Source organism: Phragmites australis, chromosome 16, assembly GCF_958298935.1.
Source record: "Phragmites australis chromosome 16, lpPhrAust1.1, whole genome shotgun sequence".
NCBI lineage: Eukaryota > Viridiplantae > Streptophyta > Magnoliopsida > Poales > Poaceae > Phragmites > Phragmites australis.
Genome location: NC_084936.1, coordinates 6,699,830 through 6,719,598, shown reverse-complemented (window position 1 = coordinate 6,719,598; position 19,769 = coordinate 6,699,830). Strand labels below are relative to the sequence as shown.

At 41.5% G+C, this 19,769-nt stretch overlaps 1 protein-coding gene across 1 annotated transcript; it reads left to right on the top strand.

The window, feature by feature from the left end:
• The first annotated feature begins 1,527 nt into the window (after positions 1-1,527).
• On the top strand, positions 1,528-4,069 carry LOC133894859 ((E)-beta-caryophyllene synthase-like). Its single transcript, XM_062335043.1, has 6 exons — positions 1,528-2,066; positions 2,185-2,551; positions 2,647-2,868; positions 2,938-3,073; positions 3,164-3,415; positions 3,501-4,069. The coding sequence occupies exons 1-6, from the start codon at positions 1,652-1,654 to the stop codon at positions 3,780-3,782; spliced, it is 1,674 nt and encodes a 557-aa protein (XP_062191027.1). The 5' UTR covers positions 1,528-1,651; the 3' UTR covers positions 3,783-4,069.
• Positions 4,070-19,769: the final 15,700 nt, after the last annotated feature.

The following is a 19,769-nucleotide window of genomic DNA, read 5'->3' as shown; positions in this document are numbered from 1 at the left end:
CTGACGATCGATTTGTTTGTGCTAGTTGATGTTGAACGTCTACAGAGAAATCAGTTGTTCTTCCATCGATAGTCAATAGTACTCTTCCACGTGGCTGGAAAAAATACTCTTTAGTTGACCAATTAAGCGACATGTGGCTGCGACTTTCCTTTTTCTACTTCTAGATGCTGCACATTTGAGTTGGTACGAACATAGGAGTCCAGACATGTGGCTGCGACTTTCCTTTTTCTACTTCCACATGCTGCACACTGAGTCCTGAAAACTGAACACGAGGAACTATTCCAACAGTAGACTGATGCATATGCATGGTTGGTTCTCTATAAAAACATATTATTCAAATAGAAAGAGTTGTATATTATGAAAGTATTTTTATGATGAATCTAGTAATATCCATCTTATACTATTAATCTATAGGATTTTTAAGCTATTGATGATTAAAACTAAAAATATTTGACTTATAACAAACCTAAATGAACTTATATTTGAGATCAGAGGTAGTACATAAAAAAGCAGTAATAAGTCCCACGTCCACTGAATCCTGCGCCTATCCTGAATCCCACACTCACCACCTGAATCCATCCCCGCTCCCCGCTCACCTTTTCATCCGACAACCTTGCGATGTCGTCCCATGCACACTTTGTTAGCCCTTCTCATTCTCACGCATCGATCTCATGTGTCCTCCCCCACCCGCATCATCAATCTCTTGCATATTCCTCTACCCGCCGCATGGCTGTTCCCCCCCCCCCCCCCCCCTCTTCCCTGCCTCCCTCTGTCCAATCTACTCCATGGAATTGCCATCGCCACCCTCGCTCCAGCCCTCCAAGGTACCGCTTTCCTTCCCGCGTTTGGCGGTGGATCCTTCTCCCGCCACGCTTCGGCTGACCAGACCTCCACACTAGTCCAATCTAACGGACGCAAATATTAGTTAATTAATGTGAGGAAAAATAACTTGGCATTTAATTCAACCAATTTGAGAGATATTTAATTGGACACAAATTTGAGTAATGTAACATGACGCCGTGGTTCTAATCCTTTTACGTCATCTAATGATGTGTGTATAAAAAATCTGGCATATGCGAAAATGAACAAAGGCTAGTTAGACTATAGTGCACAAACCAAGTGCTAATTGGATAGTAGTGCACAAATTAAAGAATCCGTACCCTGTCATATGTAATGCCATATGTTCACAAGATATTTTCTGAGTTCAAGTATCCTATCAATGTTCACGGTGGATATAACGTGACATGTTCACAGATGTTCACCATGACATGTTCACAGTGGCCGGCCATGGCATGTAATCGAAGGATAGAATTAAGGAGAGAACTAATCTGCAAGGGGTTTCCATGTAGGTGCTGCGAGAAGACCGGAAATATGACCTGTAGTGATCGAGACTTTCCATATAAAATCCCGGTGGGTAACCTGTGCTACCCGGTTAGTGGTCTTATCAAATCATTTAATTACCTTACTTCACTCAAATCAACGGTCCTAGTACGTAAGAGGGAGTACCTTAAAAGGGCCCTCTATATAAAGGCTGGGAAGCCAGCCATCTTCCTCAAGCCATCCACCGCCTTCCATCTCCTGCATCGATCGATCATCCAGTGCTAGCATTCTAGCACCTGTGCGATCAACGTACCAAGGCCCAGCCGTTGCTATGGCGACCACCATCACCATCTGCAGCCCCGCCGCTCCGGCCTCGCAGCTTCCGGCGGAGAAGGACGTGCAGCAGCACAGTCGACGGCAGTACCCCCCGAGCCTCTGGGGCGACTTCTTCCTCACCCACCAGCCGTGCACACCGGCAGAGCTCCTGTCCATGAAGGAGAAGGCGCAGGCCAAGGAGGAGGAGGTGAGAAGAATCGTGCTGGACGCCGCCGCCTCCGACGACCTGGCGCGGAAACTGGACCTCGTCGACGCGCTGCAGCGGCTCGGAGTGGACTACCACTACAAGAAGGACATCGATGAGTTGCTGCGTGCTGTTTACGATGACAAGGATGGAGGTTCTGATGACCTATATGTCACCTCTTTGAGGTTCTATCTGCTCAGGAAGCATGGATACGCCGTCTCTTCCGGTAAGGAATTTATTGCTTCATTATGTTTTTTTTTTATTACTTTTGTGGGTGCAAGTATACTGGTGCAATTTTGAGTTGCATTAACACTCATGAATGTCCAATCCAATTACATGTGCAGATGTGTTTGTGAAGTTCAGAGATGAGCAAGGAAACATTTCAAGTGGTGATGTGAACAGCTTGTTGACGCTGTACGATGCCGCGCATCTGAGGACTCGTGGGGAGGACATACTTGACAATATCATCACTTTCAACAAGACCCGCCTCCAATCTGTGATGAAAACAAATTTGGAGCCAGATCTAGTAGAGGAGGTGCGGATCACATTGGAGACACCTCGATTAAGGAGGGTCGAGAGAGTGGAGGCGAGGCGCTTCATCTCGGTGTACGAGAAGAAGGCTGCGCGAGATGACACCATACTGGAGTTTGCAAAGTTGGACTACAACATATTGCAAGTTCTCTACTGCAAGGAGTTGAAAGAACTTACAATGTAAGGAGACGCATTGGTACAAGTCTGTAATAATTTACATGAATTACAGGTAGTGGTACGCACTATGCTAATCATATTTATTTGTCGATTCACAGATGGTGGAAGGATTTCAAGTCACGGACAGATGCGATGAGATTTGGGCGGGATAGAATGGTGGAGATGTATTTCTGGATGATGGCAATTGTTTATGAGCCTTATTACTCGTATTCACGGATAATGCTTACAAAATTGATCCTATTCCTGGCATTGATGGATGACGTCTATGACAACTATACGAGCACAGAGGAGAGCAATATCTTTACCACAGCCATGGAAAGGTTGGCCCAGCTCACTGACTGAGTTTTACGTATCATACAAAATTTAACTTTGCTTGAAATTGGCGATAGGTGGGATGAGAAGGCCATGGAACAACTCCCAGCAAACCTGAGGGCATTCTACAACAATCTACTTGGCAATATAGATGGGATCGTGGAAGATTTAAAAGTTCAGAATAACAAGAATGCTGAGGCGGTAAGAAGAATGGTAAGTTATTGCTCCAAAGATCACACCAAGAGAAAACACGTAAGGTTTATTTTCAAGTTAATTTTAACATCTGGACATCGATCTATTCAGGTAATTGATGCCGCCAAATGCTTCCATGCTGAGCTCAAATGGCGTGATGAACACTACACACCTACCGATGTTGAGGAGCATCTGCAAATTTCAATGGGAAGCATTGCGGCTATGCAAACTGTCAACCTAGTCTTCATTGCACTGGGAAATGTGACTACAATGGAGGCGGTTGAGTGGGCTTTCGCCTATCCGAAAACTATCAGAGGTGTTTGTATTCACGCACGTATTAGTAACGATATCATGTCACATGAGGTATATATACCAACTCTCTCCACATATCATTAAACCTCAACACTGTAAATATTTTCCTGACGTCCTGTACGGTTTGTTCTTGAAGCGAGAACAAGCTTCGGAGCATATGGCATCCACGGTGCAAACTTGCATGAAGCAGTATGGGGTCACGGCAGAGGAAGCCAATGAAAAGCTTAGGGTAATAATCGACGAAGCATGGATGGACATGGTCCAGGAATGCCTTGATCAGGAACATCCCATGGCGCTTTTGGAGAAGGTGATCGCCTTTGCACAATCAATAGATTTCGTGTACAAGCGTGTAGATTCGTACACCCTCTCATCCAACCTCAAGGACACTTTAACTTCATTGTACGTGAAGTTCGTTTGAGTTTGGTGATCCAGCATCAAGTATGTCTTTTCAGCATAATGTCAGTGAAGATCAGATGTCAAGGGTATACTTTACCTCCAAGATCCTAAATAACTAGAGAAAACACTCTGTCCGTTGCCGCGGGAAGTGTCGAGATTCTAAATAGGAATCTACATATGTATTATATATGCTATATATTGTTAGTAAATATCAATATGCACCCATATTGTTATATGTATTATGGTAATTATATTATATGATACATATGCTATTATAGTATTATGGCATATGGTACATATGGATACTGAACCATATATATGTATACAACAGATTACAAATACATGTAATTATATGGTATATACATATGTATACATATATTGTATGGTAACAATATAGTATTTGTATTATATGTGTAATTATATACATATATTTATATATATATGTATGGTTATGTATACGGATACCATGGTTATGCGTATCCATGTGTATATAATACGGTAATCATATATGTTATATATGGTAATGCATATGGTAGTAAATTATTGTTATTATTCATATGGTATCCTATAATCATATATTACTAATTTATTGTAATGATATGTAGACATATATATACATATATATATATATATATATGAACATCATATACATATATATTAATAGTATAGTTATGTTACCATATGGTACATATATATAGTATAGTTATGCTATCATATATTTTATGTACATCCGTACGAACTATAGTCGATGCACATATGTATACATTTTATATGGTATGCTATACTATATGTCTGGATACATATATGCGCATATTTATAGGTATATATATGATATGTAATATATATATATATATATATATATATTATGTTATGTAATTGTTATATGCATGCATAACATATGATATATGTAATATCCACATATTAGTAACATATTATATATTAATATATACGTTATATATGGGTTATGGTACTGTATTATATGTTATATGGATGGTAGTTGTTGAAATCGGCCGGAGAGCACAGTTTGAAACCATAAAGATTAGCTTGCATAGAGCTAGAAGATCTATAGATTGGTAGCGCATATTAAAACGTAAGGGAACTGTATTGTATCAGACATTTTATGTTGCATCTGGAGAATATTAGAATATATGCAGTATTGGTTGTCATAGAAAATGGATGAGTGGTTTCTTCAGAGCCCATGGCATTAAGAGCATGAGTACAACAACATATATGTTAGTATACATACATGCGCATAATTATATACGGTAATATGCAATATCCATGTATATATGTGTGTCTATATATATATATATATATATATTGTGTTGGGTAATATGGATACAATACATATACGTTATACCATCATACTATATGGATATAATATGCTATACTCATGTATACAAATATGCGCATATTTATAGCTTTATATATTATATATGGTAATATGCAATATCTATGTATATATTTATGTATGTATGTATGTATATGTACATATTGTGTAGCTCAGTACTGTTCATCGTGTACTGTAGCCGATACTACTACAAAAGCTATTTTTTGAGACACATAGGTATCGTTTCTACAGGCGGTTCATATAAAAAACCGCTTGAGTAGTAGGCTGCGGCCCCGAGCGGTTGTGGACCGCATGTGGATTTCCACAGGCGGTTCCTTATGTGAACCATTTGTGGAAATGAGAATTTTCACAAGCAGTTCTTTATGTGAACCGCCTATAAAAATGTGATTTATTATCACAGGCGATTCGTTATGTGAACCCTCTGTGATAATCTCTCTATAAATAGTACCTCGCAGTGAGGAGCTCCATTCAAACAGAGAGCTCACTGTCCGAATAGCAGAGCTCAAAGGCGGCCGCGGATTTTGAAAACAGAGACGGAAGGTTTTGTTTTTGAATTCCTTGGAGGAGCCATCTAAGGTAAGGATATCTCATCCCTAGCTAGCATCTTTTTGAAGTTTAGATTTAGATTTAAGGTTTAATTAGGGTTTAGATGTGATCTAGAGATGCTGCCATTTAGATCATCGAATTAGCTAGAATTTGTGGCCAATATTGATTCAATTGTGTAAATTCACATGATTCTAGCATTATATTTCAAAAATATAGCTAGAATTTGATGTTTTTTAGCCTCTAGGAGGTTTTATCATGAATGGGGATTTTTTGGATAGATCTAGATCTATATCTAGAGGGAGAGGGAGAGAGAGAGTAATGAATTCACATTATTTTGAGCCATTAATTTGCGCCAATGTAGATTCAATTGTGTAGACATATTATAATCATAACAAGCCCATTTCCCACCCCCCCCCCCTTTTAAAAAAATTATTCTGATTTTCTAATTAATTAATTAATTAATCTAATTTTGTGGTTGAAGTTAAAGATGGACAGAGCATGGATGTACGATGTGCCAAGACATGGAGAAATATACATCAAATGACTCTCTGTTTTTATTGAAGCTGTCGAGAAGGACGCTTTGACTAAGAAGACAAAGGAAATATACTGTCCATGTTCTGACTGTAAGAACCAAAAATTATGGGTCAAATCAAGCATAATCAAATCACACTTGATCTTGAGAGGTTTTGTTGAGGATGACACATGTTGGTCTAATCACGGTGAACAACGTACAAGCGAACCAAACGACGACATCGCTGCTGATCAAGTGGATGGTGATGATGAGGGAGTCGAAGGCGACACTGATGTTATGGTGGATGATGATACTGATTTCGATCTAGAGGAAATATTGTGCTACGTAGAACCGCATGTTTTAAGGGACACGAGAGGTTTAGATAATTTCGAGACGTTACAGAAGGCATCGAAGGAACTTTTGTATGAGGAATCGAAGGGATGTGATAAGGAGTTTACGGTGTTGCATTCGGTGCTTGAATATCTAAGGTTGAAGGCCAGCAATGGATGGTCCGACAAGAGTTTCTCGGATCTATTGAGTCTCTTGGCGAACATGCTTCCGAAGCCTAACTCCTTGCCCACCACCACTTATCAGGCAAAGAAGCTTATCTGCTCGTTGTCATTGGATGTGCAAAAAATACACACGTGTCTGAACTACTATATCCTCTACCGTAAAGAGTACGAAGCCATGGATAGATGCCCAATATGCAATGCGAGTCGGTACAAGAGGAATGATGATAGTGAGGACGAAAATGCTTCCGCCAACGCGAAGAAGAAGAAGAGTAATGCTGGTCGTGACGAAGAAGACACTTCTTCCAACGCAGAGAAGAAGAGAAAAGGTACTGCCATGGTGATGTTGTACTCGAACCCTAGGGACTCTGAACTGATATGTTGGCATTTCGATAAGTGCAAGAAGGATGGAACTAAGCTTCGACACCCCGCTGATGCTAGCCAATGGAGAAGGTTCGATGCCATGTATCCAAATTTCGCTGAAGAACTAAGGAATGTAAGGTTCGCGTTGAGTACCGATGGAATGAATCCTTTCAGTGATATGAGCACCTCACATAGCACTTGGTCAGTGGTCCTGGCCATCTACAACCTTTCTTCATGGCTATGCATGAAGTAGAAATACCTTATGCTGTCCATTCTTATCCAAGGACCAAAATAACTTGGCAACGATATAGATGTGTTTCTGGAACCATTGATGGAAGATATGGCGAAACTGTGAAACGATGGGGTCTGGGTGTGGGATGAGTTCCGACGACAGTACTTCACGCTGAAAGCCATGATTTTCGTTACCATCAGTGATTATCCCGCCCTTTTCTCCCTATCGGGACAGGTTAAAGGGAAGCAAGGTGTGTAGTGTGCTTGGATGAAACCATGTCTGTGTACCTTTTGTATTTACAGAAGGTAGTGTACACGTGACATCAACGGTCCTTACTCAAAACTCACAGATACCGCAAGATGAAGAAATATGTTGACAACACGATTGAGCAAGGTACTGGCCCAAAACCTCGCAGCAGGGCACTAGTGTTTGAAATGGTCAAGAGCATCAAGGTTGTTTTTGGAAGCCGCTGAAGGGTAAAAAGAGGAAGAAAAGTGAGACGCCGACCGGCATGCTGTGGAAGAAGATGCCGATTTTCTTTAAGTATTTGCCCTACTGAAAGAACTTGGACGTTCGCCATAGCATCGATGTCATGCACGTTGAGAAGAATGTGTGTGATAGCATCATTGACCTCTTACTGAACATACCGGGCAAGACAAAGAATGAAATCAAGTCACGTAAGGACTTGGTACATTTTGAAATCAGATCAGAGTTACACCCTGAAGACAAACCAAATGAGAAACATTATCTTCCCCCGGCTAGCTACTCTCTGACACCTGAGGAGAAAAAGGCATTGTGCAAGTGCTTACGTGGGGTGAGAGTCCCGATTACATAAAAGGGTTCCATGCGGATGACAAGTTCAACAAGTTATTAGAAGTCTTTACAAGTCACACAAGTCAGAAGACACAACAAGCTGAGTAAGAAAGTCGCCGACTAAATTTAGATTTATTAAGCTAGCTACGCACCCCCTTGTAACACGTTTATATCAATACAAGATAAATATGACATAGAGTTATTTTCTCAGAGGGTCCAAACATGTATAAAAACCCCTATACATGGGTATGTATTCGTCTATTTAAAACATCCTATTGTATTCTACAAATTTATAAGATCAACGGTTCACCACCAAAACACGGGCATGTATGATTAACTATGTAATGTGTGAGTGGTTAATTGTGTTGAGCACTGGGATTGGTTAGCTATCAAATGACTTTATCATCTGGCCACTTTGTCCAGTGACAGGTCGGTAAGTCCATGTACTCAAACCAATTCAATGAATTAAAGGAATCCATTTTGCATTGCATTATCAAATAGAGAAATGGTTCCTCCAACAAACGAAAAATGTTTCTGCTAGATGTGATGACGCTAAATTTAACATGCTATGCGTCCTTTTCAGTGTTGCTACCACACACATTACATCATCTCATTTTTATTGGCAGATGCCGTCCTCACCGGCATGAAAGCAATGAGACAAAACGTACCCTGCTTTTCCGGAGGCAGTTTCGCCTCCAGCCCAATTTCAGGCGGAGCTCAATTTTCAGGCTCCTTTTTCTGTTGGAGTGGAAGAAGTTATGTCCACACTGTTACGCACGTTAAAAAAACTATTTTTTAAGACATCTAGATTTTATTTTTATAGACGATTCATAGGATAAGCCGTTTAAGTAGTATTCTGTGGTCCCGTGCGATTCTGGACCGCTTGTGAAAATTAATTTTCACAGACGGTTCCTTATATGAACCACTTGTGAAAATAGCTCCATTTTTACAAACGGTTCATATAAGGAACCGCCTGTGAAAATTAAGTATTTTTACAGACGATTCCTTATATGAACCGCTAGTAAAAATGAAGCTATTTTCATAAGTGATTTACATAAGGAACCGCCGGTAAAAATGAAGTATTTTCACAGACGATTCCTTATATGAACTGTCTGTGATAATCTTTCCATAAACAGTGCCTCCGAGCGGGGAGCTCTATTTAGACACAGAGCTCGTTGTTCCGAACAGTAGACCTCAAAGGTGACGGTGGATTTTGAAAACAGAGGGGGAAGATTTTGTTTTTGAATTCCTTGGAGGAGCCATCTAAGTTAAGGGTATCTCATCCCTAGCTAGCATCTTTTTTAAGTTTAGATTTAGATTTAAAGCTTAATTAGGGTTTAGATGTGATCTAGAGATGCTCATGGTTCTAGCCATTTAGATCATCGAATTAGCTAATATTTGTGGCCAATATTGATTTAATTGTGTAGATTCATATAATTCTAGCATTATATTTCAAAAATGTAGCTAGAATTTGAATTTTTTTTTTTTTTTTTGCCTCTATTAGGTTTTATCATGAACGGGGATTTTTTGAATAGATCTAGATCTAGAGGAAGAGGGAGAGAGAGTAATGAATTCACATTATTTTGAGCCATAAATTTACGCCAATGTAAATTCAATTGCGTAGACATATTATAATCATAACAAACCCATTTTTCCCTTTTTTAAAAAAATATTTTTTATTCTAATTTTCTATTTAATTAATTAATTAATCTAATTTTGTGGTTGAAGTTAAAGATGGACAGAGCATGGATGTACGATGCGCCAAGATATAGAGAAGTATACATCAAAGGACTCTCTGCTTTTATTGAAGCTGCCGAGAAGGACGCTTTGACTAAGAAGACAAAGGAAATATCTATCCATGTTCTGACTGCAAGAACCAAAAATTGTGGGACAAATCAAGCATAATCAAATCACAGTTGATCTTGAGAGGTTTTGTCGAAGATTACACATGTTGGTCCAATCACAGCAAACAACGTACATGCGAACCAAATGACAACATCGCTGCTGATCAAGTGGATGGTGGTGATGATGGAGTCGAAGGCGACACTGATGTTATGATGGATGATGATATTGATTTCGATCTAGAGGAAATATTGTGCCACATAGAACCGCATGTTTTAAGGAACATAAGAGTTTTAGATAATTTTGAGGCATTACAGAAGGCATCGAAGGAACCTTTGTATGAGGAATCGAAGGGCTGTGATAAGGAGTTTACGGTGTTGCATTCGGTGCTTAAACTTCTAAGGTTGAAGGCCAGCAATGGATGATCTGACAAGGGTTTCTCGGATCTACTGAGTCTCTTGGCAAACATGCTTCCGAAGCCTAATTCCTTGACCATCACCACTTATCAGGGAAAGAAGCTTCTCTGCCCATTGTCATTGGATGTGCAAAAAATATACGCGTGTCCGAACCACTGTATCCTATACCGTAAGGAGTATGAAGCCTTGGATAGATGCCCAGTGTGCAATGCAAGTTAGTACAAGAGGAATGATGATTGTGAGGACGAAGATGCTTCCGCCAACGCAAAAAAGAAGAAGAGTAATGTTGGTCGTGACGAAGAAGACACTTCTTGCAACACGGAGAAGAAGAGAAGAAGTCCCGCCATGGTGATGTGGTACCTGCCAGTGATCTCCCGCTTGCAGCATTTGTACTCGAACCCTAGGGACTCTGAACTGATGTGTTGACATTTCGATAAGCGCAAGAAGGATGGAACTAAGCTTCGGCACCCCGCTGATGCTAGCCAATGGAGAAAGTTTGATGCCATGTATCCAGATTTCGCTAAAGAACTAACGAATGCAAGGCTCACATTGAGTACCGATGTAATGAATCCTTTCGGTGACATGAGCACCTCACATAGCACTTGGCCAGTGGTCATGGCCATCTACAACCTTCCTCCATGGCTATGCGTGAAGTGGAAGTACCTTATGTTGTCCATTCTTATCCAAGGACCGAAACAGTCTGGTAACGATATAGATGTGTTTCTGGAACCATTGATGGAAGATATGGCGAAATTGTGGAACGATGGAGTCGGGGTGTGGGATGAGTCCCGACAACAGTACTTCACACTGAAAGCTATGATTTCCGTTACCATCAGTGATTATCCCGCCCTTTTTTTCCTATCGAGACAGGTTAAAGGGAAGCAAAGATGTGTAGTATGCTTGGATGAAACCGCGTTTGTGTACCTTCCGTACTCACAGAAGGTAGTGTATACGCGTCACCGATGGTTCTTACTCAAAACTCACAAATACCATAAGAGGAAGAAACATTTTGACAACACGATTGAGCAAGGTACTGGCCCAAAACCTCACAGCGGGGCACTAATGTTTGAAATGGTCAAGAGCATCAAAGTTGTTTTTGGGAAGCCGCCGAAGGGTAAAAAGAGGAAGAAAAGTGAGACGCCGACTGGCATGCTGTGGAAGAAGATACCGATTTTCTTCAAGTATTTGTCCTATTGGAAGGACTTGGACGTTCGCCACAGCATCGATGTCATACATGTTGAGAAGAATGTGTGTGATAGCATCATCGGTCTCTTACTGGATATATCGAACAAGACAAAGGATGGAATCAAGTCGCGTAAGAACTTGGTGCATTTTAAAATCGGGCCAGTGCTACATTCTAAAGATAGACCAAATGGGAAACATTATCTTCCCTCGGCTAGCTACTCTTTGACATTGGAGGAGGAAAAGACACTGTGCAAGTGCTTACGTGAGGTGAGAGTCCAGACTGGTTACTCATCCAACATCAAGAAACTAGTCTTGATGAAAGATTTGAAGTTAATCGGCATGAAGTCTCACGATTGTCATGTGATGATGACGCAGATGCTCCCTATTGCAATCAGGGGTATCAAGCCAAGATACATAAAGGTGGTCATCACACGGTTGTGTCACTTCTTCAATGCAATTGCTCAGAAGGTGATCGATGCTGAAAAACTAGGTGCTCTACATAGTTACTTGGTAGAGACTCTGTGCCAACTTGAGATGTGCTTCCCTCCATCCTTTTTTGATGTCATGGTACACCTCTTGGTTCACATCGTGAATGAGATAATTGCACTGGGCCCTGTATTCTTACATCAGATGTATGCGTTTGAGCGGTACATGGGCATTCTCACATATGAACGGAATCGTGCTCACCCAGAGGATTCCATGATCGAGGGCTATAGTACCGAGAAAGTCGTTGAGTGTTGCATTGATTACATAAAAGATGCTAAACCGATTGGTGTACATGTATCTCAACATGAGGGGAGGTTGCCTGGGAGAGGGACCAAAGGAAAGAAAACATTCATCGATTATGATTACAAAGCAATGGAAGAAGCACATTTCACTATCTTGCAGCAGCTCCAGATAGTGGCGTCGTACGTCGAGCAACACCTGAATGAGCTTCACACAAGAAACCAAGGCCGCTCATATGATTGGATTTTGAAAGAGCGCAAGCATCGCTTCACCACATGGTTCAAGAACCAAAATCTTCCAGATGGTGAATCCATAGATTAAAAAAATGTGAAAATGTTGGCTTGTGGCCCATCAAGTTTAGTTACATCATGGCAAGCGTATGACGTTAATGGGTACATGTTTTATACCAAAGCAAAGGACAAGAAGAGCACAGCCCAAAACAGCGGCATTCGGATAGAAGCCTATGACACAACAGGGGAAAAGATCACCTACTATGGGTTCATAGATGAAATCTGGAAACTCGACTATGGAGTGAATCTACAGATCCCCGTCTTTCGGTGCAAATGGTTCAAACACCCAAATGGCGTGGTGGTGGACAACTACGGGTTCACAACTGTCGACCTCAGCATTGTAGGCCACAAAGATGACCCGTGGGTACTCGCTGATGATCACGTTGCACAGGTTTTCTATATAAACAACCCCGCGAATGAAAAGAAGCACATAGTTGTTAACGGAAAACAAAGAATTGCCAGAGCTGAGAATGTGGAGGATGAGGAAGAATACAATCAGTTCGATGACGTGCCGCCTTTCGGAGATCCAGAAAAGATCAAACTTGTAGAAGCAACCCTCGATAGATCTGTGATGCCCTACATGCACCTTGATGGTGTAGGAAAAATAGTTCAAGGCAAATAGTGCCATGCTAGGTAACTTAGTTTCCAATATGATTTTCATGTCATGCAATTTCTTTTCCAATGTGACTTACATGTTATGTAACTTAAAACTGAGGGAATGTATGGAGTACTAAAATGCTTTAATTAATATACAGGATTACATTAAGGATATGTATTAAATATATGCTTCTAGAATAATTTTACCTAGGAAAAATTTTAAAAAACATATTTAAAACGATTTTCACAGGCGGTTAATTGAGTCAACCGCCTGTGGAAATGATTTCTACAAGCGGTTGGCTTAAGAAACCGCCTGTGACTTAAGTCAACCGCCTGTGGAAATGCATTCTATATATATAGCAGCACGAGGCCCCCGAAACCCTAGTCTCATTGATGAACACATCGCCACGCGCCCACGCTGTCAGGCTACCTCGTTCCGCCGTCGCACCCCTTCGTCCTCCGTTCCGCCGCCGAGCCCTCTCCCTCCGACCACTGTTCCACCGCCATCCGCCACCGCCGACACCATCTCGGAGTCCGAGTGTCGCGCCCTTTCCGACGCCGAACCCTAGTCCCCTCCTCCAAGTGGCATGCTCTCTCCCTCCGGCCTCCATTCTGCCGTTGTCCGCCACCACCGACGCTGACGCCGATGTTGTCCCGGAGTTCGAGCTCCGCGCCTCCCCTTCCCCGCGTTGGTAAGCTATCTTTCTCTCCTCCTCCCCTTCCCTATGCTGGTTCGTTTCATATGTGAGAGATTGTGTATGTCTCTAGTTCGTTTCATATGTGAGATTGTGTATGTCTCTTAGTTCTTTCCATATGTGAGATATGTGATTGCAGCATGTGCAGCCACAGTTTGCGACAAGGAACACATAGCAAATGCTGACATGGTGTCAAGACCTGCAATGTGCAACAGTTCTCTTGTCATTACAATGGATTCATGTGATATAACACCGATCAGCAAATGGAGTACACACAAGTTTCTCTGGCAGTTTAACCCATAGAGTATATACGCATGGAACAATTGTCATTATGATATTCAAAGTAGGCAAATAAACAAGCTATTCCTAAAAATTGGACGGTGAATTCACTCAAACATAATGCGAAGGCAACAGATGTCAGCAAAGGTAGATGAGATAAATGGGGGAAATAGCAAGAGATAGCAGCGGCTGGGCCAAATGCCTTCGCCATGCGGTCCAGTGGCAGACTTCGCTTGGGCATGGGTGGTTCAATTGAACCCCCCCAAATTTTATTTGTTATTTTGGAAAATAAGCCACACTTGCCATCGTTGTGAGATTTGTCATATGTGAGATTTGCACATGCTGCAATATGTACCCCAATTTTAATTTCATTTTTCGTTGTAAAAAAAGATAGGTAAAGTTTTACCTTTATAATAGAAAACTTTAAATTTTTGTAAGTGGTTTAAATAGTCACCGAGCATATGAATAGTTTTTTCATGACAATATTTTGTAAACGGAAAAGGTACCAAAGGAACAGGAAAAACAGGGCTATTTCTTTTGTCAACTTTTGTCATCATGCTTCTAATGAAGTGTAATTATAACCTTTGTTATGATCATGTCATTATTCTCCTTTTGGTTGTGTTGGTGCTCAAATCAACTTACGATAGTCTGTTTCTCAACTTTCCAAGTGAATAGTGCATGTAGGATGCACATTTGCATTGTTATTCTCTGTGAGCATGCGTGTTCTAATGTCTTCATATGATTATATGGAAAGATTTTTTTTTATATTCGTGCATCCTAGACAAGATGTTGCCATACAAATCAATTAGCAGTAGAGTGTGCCTATTGTGAAAGGTGTATGCACTAATCCTAATGATAAACACTATATTGATATGTTACTTTTGGATAATGTACTAATAGAAAGACTTGATAATCTAGTGGCCTATACTTGTAAACTAATCAAATCTCCTTTTGAGTCGTTGAGCTTTTTGGTTACAGTTCAGATGATATAGTTGAGAGAATACTTGGTTTACTATTCGATACTGATATGTAGTGAGCAGCTAAGGGCAAGACTAGTTATGTAGCTTGACTAAAAATGCTTACTGATTAATTGGTTTTATTCCAAATGAGGGTGTATTTGGTATGTAATGTAGTTTCATCGCGCATTGTCTTTGTAGGATTGATCGGAATTATCGACCTTGAGCCCTCCGCCGTCGTCCCCTCCCGGTAAGTGAATACGTTCTCACGAACGTATGAACATCTGCCACACGATGGTGGTTGTGGACCTCTTTCCATGTGATGAGAATCATGGTCGTGCACCCAAGGCGCGGCTTGCTTGGGAACATCCCGTACAGAATAGTACGGGGTGGTCAATACGTGGGCAACTGCGTATGCGTTATCCGTGTGGCGTATGACACATGGAGGCTGCTCGTGTGTGTTTAATTGACACGAGGGGTCCAGCAGTGGTCAATATGTGGGCAACTGCATATGCGTTATCCGTGTGGCGTAGGACACACGGAGGTCGCTCGTGTGTGTTTAATTGACACGAGGGGTCCAGGATGTGATATATATGTTGCTGTATGTGTAGGTGTTATGTTTGTGATGAATATGGGACCTAGTAATTAAATGCTGCCAAAATTTTAAAATTTGTACACTAAAATAACATGACCAAATTCAAGTGCTTGAACTTTTGAAGAGATAATAATGCATTTACAACAAAGTTAACAATGTAAGAACATCATATTTAACATTGCTTGTACCTGCAAGGTACCGTATTACTACAACTTGCATTTTATAGTTGGGATTTGATGTGTCTTTAGTATAGTTTACTAGTATTCGGACTTTACTACGAAAAAATTCCAATGGTAGAGGCCGTGACTTGCCAGGGAACATATGTGTAGTTCATGAATTGCTCTCCCATATCAAAAGGTTCATCTAATATTAAAGAGTTTCTCAATATTGTTCAAGAGAACATCCGTGACTTGCGAGGGAACATATATGCACTTGTGATCCTAATGGCCATTATAGGTATATATGCTACTGATCTAGCATTGCAATAGAGAGAAGGAAAAGTAACGATAGAATTACAAAAACAAGCACAATAGTGACAGGATCAGACAAAGTACACTGCAAACACCAGTGAAGAACCATATTGGAACAAGTATATGACACAAGCTATAAAGAAGATGGAATTTAAATTGAATAGTATTCTATTCGTTCAAGTACAGTTTACCTGTCTGATGATTTAATATACTATAAGAAAAGTTTAAAACACATACCTTGATTCCTTTTCTTTCCTCTAAAATAATATTACTCATTGCAATTTGATCTTTATTGCATCTTGCTTCACAATGGCATATTGAAACGAGAAATTTCATTGATGAACCATTGTATACTTGTCAGTTTTTTCTAGGTAACAATAATCCAGTGGTCGAGTAAGTACCATGGGGCAGAAGAGGACAGTTACCCCTAAGAAACCAGAAGCAAGCAGGAGGTCAGATAGGAGCCCAAGCCCGCTCGCAATAGAGGGCGCCCCAGTACAGAGGACGCTCACAATAGAGGCCTCCCCGGCACAGAGGCCACTCCCAATAGAGGGCGCCCCGGCACAAGATGGGGCGGATGCAAGCAGGAGGTCGGATAGGAGCCCAAGCCCGCACCAGTCGTCCTCCTCCGACAGCAGCGAAAGCTCAGGCTCGTATCACGGCCCGAGCCCTATTCTGTGTGATCGGGAGAGCCGACATCGGGAAAGTGACAACGACTACAATCCTGCCGAAGAGGTATTTAGCTAAGTCAATGCATTTTATACTTCTTAAATGGAGGAATATTTTTTGTTTATGTCAACTCTCCTTTTTTTTCTCTCTAGAGGGTGAGGGTGCAAAGATCTTCGCGTCGATCATTTGCGCCACAACCTTCTGCACCACAACCTTCCGCTCCCTCTGTGCCCAAAACTTTGGGTCCCTCTGGGGGTACGCTGAAACAAAGACGGGGCGAGCGAAGCAGAAACAAGTTGTCGTCCAGCACTTATACAATAACGCAAGTCAGTGTTGAAGGAGAGCCTGTTGCACCTCGTGAGGCATGCGCCAAATTCCGCAACAGTTGCGGATTTCTTGTCAAGGAGTACATCCCAATCACAATAACTGATTGGCAGTTGCTACCGGATGAGACGAAGGAGTTCTTGTGGGCAACATTGCAGAGAACCATCCGGTTCCCCTCGGGAACAGAGGAAGCCATCAAACAGAATGCATTGAAAACTATGGGAAAGAGCTTTCGGGGCTGGAAGAGTGAGCTGAATAAGGACTTCGTGAAGAAGAATTTGGTACCCTTTAATAAATATGGAAAGATTACGCCAGACCATTCGGCGAAGTTTGTTAGGCAGAAGACCACACCTGAGGCTATCAAACTGGGTGAATTGTTGAAGCACCATGCAAAGAAGAACAAGTATCACCATCACCTGGGCTCGTCTGGGTACGCCCCTAAAATTTCTGAATGGAGGAGGCAAGAAGAAGAGGTTGTCCGGGCTGGGAAACCCAACCCTTTGGAAAATTATGACGAGCGAAGCAGGAACTGGGTCTACGCTTGGTCAGAACGAACCGAGTCTGGGGACTTAGCCTTCAAAAGCTCCGAGACCATGGAAGTGACCCAAACCATTCAAGGGATTGCTAACGAAGGGTCTCTAGAGCCTGACAAGGAGAATGATTTGCTTACCAAGGCCCTAGGGAATAAGGAACACCTGGGTCGCACTCGAGGCATCGGATTAAAAGTGGGCTGGAAGCATGAGTTCCCAGACGCCGTGGGCCACTATAAGACCCGTAATAGATATAAGAAGACCCTAGCGGAAGAGATACAAGAACAGGTTAAGGTCCAGTTCATGAAAATGTGGAATGAAAAGGAGAAGAAAAGGGCGGCATTAATGATGATAGAGCAACCAACCAGCCTAGGCTTTCAGAGCAGCGTCGAATCCACACAAGTCAATAACCAGAGATATCCTGTGGATGTTATCACAGAGGCTACCCCTTGCATGCTACATGTTCAGGTCGGAAAGGGAGACTTCACTGTCGAGGCTGCCACGGGCCAGGCTATTCCAGGCCGTATGTTTCATTGGGGATAAGAGAGTTGTTGCCTTAGTGGACAGTGACAGTACTAACTCATTCATGGATTATGAATATGCCTTGAAAAATGATCTAAAACTGAATTATGTAGCAGCCAAAAGGGTGACAGTAGCAGGAGGGGGAGAATTAGTCACTGACGCTGTGGTGCAGAACCTAACATACTCAGTGTGTGAAGAAGAATTATGTGACTCTTTCAGATTATTGAAGCTCAAGAGCTATGATGTTATACTAGGAGGGGGCTAGATTTATAAACATAGCCCAATTGGACTGGATCTGCAAAAGAGGTTATTGTCTATTACTAAGCTGGGAAGAACCATATTGGTGCCTGATCATACTGTGCCAAACAACATATGCATGATTAATGTTAACAAGCTACAGAAGATGTTGAGGAAGGGAGTGCTTGGGTGTGTGATACATGTGACAATGTTACAAGAGGTTGAAGAGAATGGATCAACTAGGGATATTCCAAGGGAAATAGAGGATGTGTTATCACAATATTCTAACATTTTTGAAGAGCCAAGAGGCTTGCCTCCCAAGAGGAACTGTGACCACGCTATACCTTTGAGGAGTGATGTTGTACCACCAAACCTGAGGCCTTACAGAGTGCCACATCAATAGAGAAATGCCATGGAGGAAATAATCAAGCAGCTTCTCAAATCTGATGAGATCAGGCCAAGTGTTAGCCCATACTCTTCACCGGCAGTTATGGTGAGGAAGAAGGATGGCTCTTGGAGGATGTGTGTGGATTATAGACAGCTCAACTCCCTCACAATCAAAAATAGGTTTCCCATGCCAGTAATAGATGATATATTGAATGGGTTGCACGGATCAATTATTTTCTCAAAAATTGACTTAAGGTCTAGGTTCCACCAGATAAGGATCATTGAATCTGACATTCCAAAAACTGCATTCAGGACTCATTTGGGCCACTATGAATACACTGTCATGCCTTTTGATCTCACCAATGCCCCAGCTACTTTACAGTCCTTAATGAACCAAGTTTTCACTGAATTCATTGGTAAATTTGTGCTAGTTTTTTTTATGATATCTTAGTATATAGCAAAGGTATGGAAGAACATAAATCTCATCTGAAGTTTATCCTGGACATTCTGAGAAGAGAACATTTATATGCAAAGATGAACAAGTGCACTTTTGCCCAACCACAGGTGGAATATCTGGGGCACATCATCAATAGCAGTGGTGTTTCTACCGACCCCAAGAAGATCCAGGATGTTCTTCAATGGCCAAAACCAGGAAATGTATCTCAGCTAAAAGGGTTTCTTGGCTTAACAGGATACTACAGGCGATTTGTTAAAGAATATGGTAAGATATGCAGACCCCTTTTTGATTTGTTGAAGAAGGATGCTTTTGAATGGAAAGAAGTACACACTGAAACATTTGAAAGGCTGAAGAGGGTAATGACTTCTTGTCCAGTTCTTGCCTTACCAGATTTCTCTCAACCCTTTGTGTTAGAGACAGATGCAAGTGGTACTGGTTTGGGTGCTGTTTTGATGCAGTCTAACAGACCCATAGCATATCTTAGTAAGACATTGAGTGCAAGAGCAA